Genomic DNA, 9073 nt, shown 5'->3' with positions numbered 1-9073 from the left:
TTCTCAACAGGTGATCCAGGTGATTGATAGATGGATTTTTTTTGTCTGCTTATTTAGTTTTTGTTTTTTGCCCTTTATCCCCGTCCCTCTTCCCTGCTGTTTTTCCCCCTCTTCATTTCTCCCTTTTCTTTTCCTCATTCAAGTCTGTCCCGTATCTAGCAAGTGAAAAAAAAAATTTATAAAATAAACCATAAAAGGTGAATCAAATGGACGATTACGGCAAGGCTGGGATGGTCCATTTGGTAAAGTAAATCCATTGGGCATCTTTCTTCGCCTTTAGACAATAATTCTGATGCAAAAGAACCAAACGGGACAGGCAAAAAAAAAAAAAATTGACGTTTTGATCCACATTCTACTGTTGCTGACTTGCACGTTTTCAGTGAGTCACAGCATTAAGACACCACCACGAAGAGACAGCCCTTTTAATATGGAATGACAGCTTTAAGATATCCAAATAAAGAGTAAAGATCCCTCAGAAGACGGGCTTACACTCGGACCACATCTGGTCCTCAGAAACCCACACAGAGTAAATCGAAGCAAAGTGCTGGAACACCATTGTGCTTATATGAAATTTAAATTTAAATTAGATTTTCACCTGAGATCACTTCTCATATTCTGCAACTGGCATAAAAACCACAACATGTGTATGTGTAACTGTTGACAGACCGTCAAAAAGCAGCTAGAGAACCTGTTTTATGCCATTATTTTTTCCTTCTGTCAGGCTCCCTTTGTACACATCGCCAGTTTGTGTGGCGCTCTCCTCTGCAAGTTGCCTGTGTTTCGAGGAATCTATGAGGTGAGTCTTACATCTTTTTCTTTCTCATGTTTTATTGAATTCATCCACTGTTGATTTTATTTTTCTTAATGCTTTGCAAATGTCCTACACATATTTTTGCCTATAAAATACCAACAGTCATATTTCTATTCAGGCACTAGTGAACTGTCTCAGAGATGTACAATTATGGTTGGAGAGAAACTTATGGAGAGAAATTATTTTATTTGGGCATCCCAACCCATTTGACGGGTATGACAGTGCTTGGTGTGACTTTTGACTGTGCTTTAAAATTTAATAAACAGATCAGCTCTGTTGTTAAGACAAGTTTCTTTCAACTGAGTCTCCTCAGCAGGGTGAAGGCCTGCCTCCAACCACACGGCTTAGAGACAGTAATTCAGACTTTCATTTGCTCTCATCTCGATGATTGTAATTCTTTACATGCTGGCTCTGCTCAATCTTTACCTCGTCACCTCCAAGTCGATCAAAATGCAGAAGCTCGCTTTTTCACAGGAAATAAGCAGTGTGATCATATTGATGAAGATTTTAGCTATAATTTGCATGCTCTTTGAAGAATAAATTAATCTACCAGTGTTGATCAGCTCCAATGCCTTCTCTGGAACACCACCGGATTCTGACAAATTTGGTAAAACCACAATGACAAAACTGACTAAACACAGGAGAAAACACAAACACAGACTAGATCTGAGAGAAATAGGAGGACAAGAAAAAGTTGATAACTAACAATATCAAAATGAAAACATAAACTAGGCAAAAGTATATCCAGACTAAAAACAAGAGCAATTTCAAAATAGCTGGGAGAAAAGCCAGGATCATGACAAACAGATGTGCCAACAAAGCTTCATTGTGTGGGGGTAAGAAAGTATAACATACTATGGCTATAAACTTGTGTGCATCAGTTTCATGTTTTATACTTGGACTATGTTACACTCCATTGTCCCTTTTAAATAAAGAATTATTATTAGTATTATCATATTTTACAATTTTATTTTTCGAACCTTTTTACCTTCAAAGCGAAAGAAGATACAATTTCATACAGTATATCTTTGAGCAGATGAGAAATGTCTGAGAAACTTCACAGACATTTTGAGCAGAAAATTACCGCTATTCATAGTAAACACTTAAAATGGTCTTCCACCTTCTTACAGTTACATTGTAATTGTAGCTAATTTAATGTAGTCTAATCTATTCAATATTGCCTAAATGGTGAGTAGGTTATTTATTTCTGTATTCCACATCTATTTATTCTAAAGCTGAAATGTAATCACTTCCGTGTGATTTCAGAATGAGTCCAGGTACAGAGAGATGCTAGCAGCAGCCTGTGCTGTGGGAGTAGGCTGCGTTCTTGCTGCGCCCGTAGGAGGTGAGGTTCATCAAATGTGACGTGGTAACACTCCGAAGTAAGCTAAATCTGCAAACACTGTTAAGGCTTTAAGTTGAGCAGTGTAATTTATAACATGTAATATGATAAGCTTTATGTTGCTGAAATCTGTGGAGCAGTTTCAGTAATATTTCACAAGCTATCTTGTAATTGAGGGTTTCTTTTTTCACGCCTATGTATCAGTGCCAATTTCTTCAAGTTCAAGATTTTTTTGAGCCTCTCTTGTTAAGTCATGTATATATATATATACAGCTCGCCATGAGCAAATCTATCCAAGATGAGCTGGAAGTAAATGACAATGAGATCTGAGTGAAGATGCTGGCTAGCAAATTCAACAGACAAAAGAAAATATTGTTCTTCAGCACAAGTGCAAGACGGGTTTTTGAAAAGTCAGTGTAAGTTTCTGAATATTTTAAAAGTCAGTTCCAATGCTCATGCCTTGCGTTGTTTGTGTGTTTCAGGTGTGCTCTTCAGTATTGAAGTAACATTCACATTCTTTGCTGTGAGGAGCTATTGGAGAGGGTTTTTTTCCGTCACCATCGCTGCCTTCTTTTTCAGGGTATTGGCTGTGTGGTACAAAGACGAAGGTATGACTGTTTGGCCAGATGTTTTTACCAGGTGTTTTAAGGAATTCACAATGTCACACCTTTTAATACTAAAAAAAAGCATTGATCATTAAATGAAACCTTACTGCTTTCATAGATACAACAGCGCTAATTTATGTTGAATGAAATTGTAGGCTGTTTGCAGTTATGAATTCAGGAAAATGTGGACTCAAAGCTTGTTGGGACTTATGAATTCCTAATTTGACAGATGTAGTCTCTTTAAAAATGTCAATTTAAAAAGTAAATCACCAGACCCTGAACACAGAACGCATAAACAAATGAAGCTGTGTCTCCACGTTACTAATACATGTAGCTGTGATTTGTATATTGATGGTATATTTAAGAGACAAGTCAAAGTAAACGCAGCAAAATGAATCACAGTGGAGCTGCAAGTTTCAGTTTCTAGTGTTCTTCCCCCATTATTTGTGTAGTATGATCAAACATGGCTAGGTTTTGAGGTTTGCTCAGTACTTTCTCAATAAACTTCAGCAGGATCATTTTTTATGCATTCACCTAACAAATGATAGATTACCTAATCTGTTTTTGGGACAAGACATACACCACATTCCTGTTGCATCAGAAAGAGCTGCTCACTATGCTCAGCCTGAAACTAGCTTTACTCTCCATTTTCCACCAGTTATTCAACATCTGTAATGCTTAATGTTATTGCTAAAGTTTGGATACTTGCACCTCGAAGTTTTGATGACTATTCAGTGATACACTAGCTTGTCCTCTTGCTTTTGCTTTCTCTTGCACCAGAGACCGTCACAGCCCTCTTTAGAACCCATTTCCAGGTAGACTTTCCCTTTGACCTCAAGGAGATGCCTGCCTTCGCTTTGCTTGGGTAAGTTTCCATCTCTAAATTTGAAATGCTAAAATTTGCTTTAAAAATAGTAAAATTGAAAAATACCCACTAGTTCCAACTCATCAGCTAAGCATCAGGAAAAAGATGTGCATACGAAATACTTTTTGTTGACTGAGTTTTTTAGCAGTCATTTAAAAGCCATTTGTTCTGAAAGATATTCCAACATATTATGATTGCCGCATATATTCTGATATTATTAAGGAGCACTACTTAAGTAGGTTTGATTCAGTTTTATTTATGTATTCACAACAACAGTCACCTCAAAGTGCTTTATATTATGAGGTAGAGACCCTACATTAACAGAGAGAAAACCCCAGCAATCAGATGACCTGCTGCGAGCAAGTGCTTGGCAAGAGTGGGAAGAAAAAACGTCCTTTTAACAGGAAGAAACCTCCTGAAGAACAAGTCTCAGAGAGGGCAGCCATTTCCTGCTGACTCTTTGGGGGTGAGGGGAGAGCATAAAGTGATGTTGAAGTGACATATTTTATAAGTAAATTTGGACTGAAGGCTTTGTTTTGTAATGCCAGGCTTTGACCTTTTTTCATGTCTATTATACTTTATGTCACAGTTTGGCATGGCAAACCGTGGGGGGTGTGGGGAAGGAGGACCCAGGCGCGGTGCTCTATGTACAAGCAGTGCGTTTATTTACAGTGATGGAATTGATACACAACAATAACACATCCCCGTGTGCTCCCGACTTCCACTCCGTGTCTTCTCCCAGTGTTTGTGCTCATGTGTCTGCTCCCTCGTGCCAGTGCACTCTGTGACTGCTGCCCTCTCATCCAGCAATCCGTCCTGGGAAAATAGAGGCAGTAGTTAGCACCCTCAGTTCACTTGGCAAGCTCACACTCACAAACAGACCAGCTGAAGAACTGACGGGAAGTCTCACGAAATGATCCCGTGTCGGTGGGAGCTCCAAGACTCTCTTAAGTAGCTCCCCCGACGAGGCCTGATCAGCAGCAGGTGTGTGGCTTCGGGTGTGGCCAGTCCGCTAGCAGGGCCACACCCACCAGGCCTGAAGGCGCCCGCAGAAACACATACACACACATACAAGCAGGGATAACGAGGGACGGCAATACAAAATATATATTATAATATTAGTCCATAACTGCTCAGGGATCCTGGGTCGCTCAGACCCAGGATCCCTGACACTTTATATTTATACGTTTACTGTGACATCAGTAAGACCTCAGTATACGGGCTATTTATAGTCCAAATGTGGTTCCTGTGGATCTTTTCAACTCAAAACTAAAACTAATTTTAGACGTTTATTAATATTCCTGCATGCATAGGCTCTGTAGTCACATGTTTTCAGAGGCATGTTTTCTGTAGGGAAACAGTTATGTGTTGAATGCAGAGTGATCAGCATACAGTGATACAGCATACAGGGAGGGGCTACTTGCCATGTCCAATGTCTCCACCGCAGGGAAAAGGTGTTACGGTCATTGGGGGGACTCAAACGCAGGACTACTTGCTCAAAGGAAGAACAGAGGGTTTTATTCACAAACACCAGGTGAAGTGTGTGACAGTGACTAAGTGCTATATACAAGCGTGCAGGGATTAGGGCTCCAGGGAATCCACAGTGAAAAGCAGGGGATCACTATCACTCCTCTTCAGTCTCTCTTGGCGTCTCACCAGTCATTTACTCTTCTCTCGCACCAGAAACTCTGGACTGTGACAAAAGGGTAACATCTCCTGGGTCTAGGTGCGGATTCCCCTTCTAGGGGCGAGGGTACCTTGTATAGAGGCTGTTTGTGGAGTGTGATTGTGTGACAGTGTCCATTTGTCTTTACGTTGGGTGAGTGCTGAGTAATTGTATATGTGTGCATGAGGGTGAGAATGCAAGTTTGTGTCTGTGTGTGCCTGTTCGTCTGTGTCTATATGTCAGGTCGGGTCTTAGACTCCGCCCCTCTGGCAACACCTCAGACTCTCCAAGGTATGGGGGCACACTCCCGGCCTGGCGCCCGTGGCTCGGTCAGGCTCCAACCGGGGGTGGGGGGCTCAGTCCACTCTGGCACAGCTGGCTGCCGGTGGATCCCGCAGGCTGCTGAGTGACCCCTCGTCTGGGGCTCTCCTCAGCTCTTCCCAGGAGGCTGGAACAGATGTCCCTCCTCAGCTCCTCCTTGGGCTCCCACACTCGGGGGCCTCTGGATGTCTGGGGCCTGGATCTCCTCCATGCCTGTTTCATGCCCTGGGGGACGGGGCTATGTCTCCCCACACCCTCTAGCAGATCGTTACATGGAGAAACTTTTTGAATACAACCGTGCTGATCCACACAGGTGTTCACAGACACAAACTACATCTTTCTTGGCTGCTACCTCACAGCACACTGTGAGCTGTCCGTCTTGACTGCTGCATAAAAAACTTTGAAAATTCAGTATTTACTGTTATTTACGCTTAGCTAGGTTAAGTGCTAAGTGGGTTGCAGTAGTGTTGTGTATAATATGTTGCTCTCTTTTTGTTTGTTTCTCTTTTTTCATTTTTTTTCTCTCAACCGGTGATCCGGGTGATTTTTTTAAAGTGTCCTCTCTCACTGTCCCTCTTCCCCTCTGTTTTTTCCTTAGCCTCCCTCTCTTTCTCTCTCCCTGTCCTATTCCCCGGTCATGTCTGTCCCATCTCTAATAACTTAATAAAATACAATAAAATAAAATAATAATAACAAATGTTGAAATGGACCAATACAGCAAGGCTGTGATGATCCACTTGGTAAAATAAATCCGTTTGGTATCTTTCTTGGCCTTCACACAAATATTCTGACAGCTAAAGAAACAAACAGGGCAGGAAAGAAAAAGGAAGGAAGGAAGTATGCAGCTGCGTGGTGAATTAGGAGCAGAAACATCCCCAGCTTCTTACAGCCAGTTTACAAATGTGCATATCGACAAAGACCGTCAATCAGATAGTCAAGGTTATACATACACTTGCAAACTTCTTGTACTTTCTGTCACAACTTCTCTCAGTCCTACTTCCATCACAAACATACTCGCTTCCTATTACACAGTTCTTCACAATAAAACACGATAACAACCTTACTAAATTAAAAATGAACCACACATAAAGCAAATGCACTTTTAAATGTATTAAACACATTGTACTCCTTTGGCAATAATTACAGATTCTTTCTAAATACTTTAACCATTACTGTTTTACATTTTAACATGGATTTCAATGTGGTTAATATCTATTTATAACAGTTTTAACCGGTTACAAAAAAATCAGTTGATTCCCAAACCATAAAGTAATGCTTACCTGTGCCCAGGAAGCACTGTTGCTGTCTGAAGCTCAGTAAGGCCAAACACAGTCAAGTCAGGAACTTGTGCATAAAACGTGAAGTGTTATGCACAAAGATAAAACTTTTAGATATTTTGTTTTACATTACAGTTCATAAGTGCACAGTCTGATTTACAGGTACAAAATATTTATGACCTGAATTTGAACCCATATGAAGAAAAAAAAATCACACAACGTATTAGTTTTTCCAAAAATATATAAACTGAATTTTAAAAACTTAAATTTTCTAATTGTGAATTGTGTATAATACACATGAAAATGAAATATAATTATTAGCAAATCTCAAATCAATATTTTATTCACAATATAACATTGAAAGTTATCAAATGTTATATGTATATATGTTAATATTTCATGAAACATGTTTCTTTTTTGGGTGGTTGGTTTTTGGGTGTCACTGTATGGGTAAACTGTTGTGAGGCATGACTCATGGGTGGGTATTACGCAGTATATGTGGGTGCACTCACCTGTTCACCTCGCCTGGTGTTTGATGAGGAAAAGGATAGGGTGAGCATGGGGTGAAACCTTCTTTTGACTGCAGTTTGTTTCAGTGGGTTGATGTTGCAATTTGGTGTGATAATTGGTGCAGCATTCTGTTGGTTTGTAGTTTGGTATGTTTGTGCAGTCTGTGCATTTGTGTGTTTTGTATCCCATGTACTGATTCATGGTTTGGACAGTGTAATGGTTAAATGAATAGAACAAACTCAGAATGGCATTTGATGTGTTTATTGGTGTGTTGTTTAGCCATTGGTTATGGAGTAGCTAAGCAATAGCTTATGTTGAAGTTGATAGCAGCTATAATTCTCAAAACAAGTGATTAGTTTAGATTAAGAATTAAAAGATCTCATCCAGGCAGTTTCTCTGATGTGAAGATCGGCAGAGGTTCTGCAAAGCCGCAGAACAAGATTTAGTCCCTCAATATAAAAATCATATTTCTTAATGTCTTCAAGGCATTAACTTCTTTCTCTTTTTCTGCAGTATTATCAGTGGTTTTGGTGGGGCTTTGTTTGTCTACCTAAACCGACGGATTGCCCTGTTCATCAAGAAACAGAAGCTCTTCAACACATTCCTCATGAAAAAGTAAGTTGGGATTTTTTTAATATGAGGCAGTGAATGCAAAGCATTGTTGCAAATTTATGACAAGCATGTTAACTTGTCAGGAAAACTGATGCAGCCAATCTGCTTCAGTCTGCAGTCAACATGTTGTGCATTCAGACATGTTTTTCTGTAGACCTTTCTCTTTTTCATACCATTCTCTTTGAACCCCACAGATGTTTGTGTGGTTTAGTTCTATTACGTCAGCAGTTTCTGAAACACTCAGACTATTCCAGTCAAATTTTTTTAAGGAATTAAAAAATAAATAAATTCAGTATTCATTTACTGTAATTGTCGGGCTATAAGCCGCTACTTTTTGCACAAGCTTTGAACCCTGCGGCTTTTAGTCAGGTGCGGCTTTTCTATGGATTGTCTATGATTTTTGTGATATCGTAAGACCATTTGTTTTGTTTGTTCCGCTGTTGTGCGGCACTACATTGCCTGGCGGAAGGATCGGGGTTCAAGAGTGGTATGTTGGTCACATGTCCGTCCGCCAGGCAACGTAGTGCTGTACGAAGTAGCTCGAAAAACAAACTTCAAAGTAGCGCTACGCGTTCAGCGGGAGGCGTGGATACTAATGTGCCACAAACAGGACTTTAATATCACCAACCATTCCCATGTTATTACGCTGTATCCATATAAATGGCCCACCCTGTACTTTTCAACTTCTTCTGTGTAAATGTCAGCTTTCAACAGTTCTGCACTTTTGTTTTCAGGTGAAAAATTCTGTATTTTCCAGCTCATTTAACATTTTTAACTTAACATTCAGCTATCAGCATCCACACTTCCATTTGATAAGAAAATGCATTTTATAGTTTCACTTGTAATTTACTCTTAATTTAACTACGTAACTCTAGAAGCCTGCAAAGCACAGTCAGACATAATAAAAGGGACCCAACGTTGAGGCATAGGCTGAGACTTTAGGAAAGCATTTCCTGAAGCCTCCTAATGTTAGCCCACTTTACCCATTCCAAAACTAGTGTTGATGTGTGTTCACCGGGCTATATCCAGGTTTCATCATCATCATCATCATCATCATCATCATC

The 9073-nt window shown here is 40.0% G+C and overlaps 1 protein-coding gene across 1 annotated transcript in view; it reads left to right on the top strand.

The window, feature by feature from the left end:
- The window catches only part of LOC102196997 (chloride channel protein 2-like), a gene marked incomplete at its 3' end in the record, with an annotated part of 10012 nt that extends 2000 nt beyond the window's left edge, over positions 1-8012 (top strand). The window contains exons 2-6 of the mRNA XM_005754843.1: positions 722-796; positions 2078-2156; positions 2636-2761; positions 3539-3623; positions 7911-8012. Of these exons, the coding sequence (XP_005754900.1) occupies positions 722-796; positions 2078-2156; positions 2636-2761; positions 3539-3623; positions 7911-8012 (467 nt within the window). The remainder of the gene's footprint in view (positions 1-721; positions 797-2077; positions 2157-2635; positions 2762-3538; positions 3624-7910) is intronic.
- Between the last annotated feature and the right edge of the window lie 1061 nt (positions 8013-9073).

This window comes from Pundamilia nyererei, unplaced genomic scaffold (assembly GCF_000239375.1).
Source record: "Pundamilia nyererei isolate P.nyererei 1_Seehausen unplaced genomic scaffold, PunNye1.0 scaffold00685, whole genome shotgun sequence".
In the NCBI taxonomy this organism is placed as follows: domain Eukaryota; kingdom Metazoa; phylum Chordata; class Actinopteri; order Cichliformes; family Cichlidae; genus Pundamilia; species Pundamilia nyererei.
This window is presented reverse-complemented; position numbering and strand designations above follow the sequence as displayed.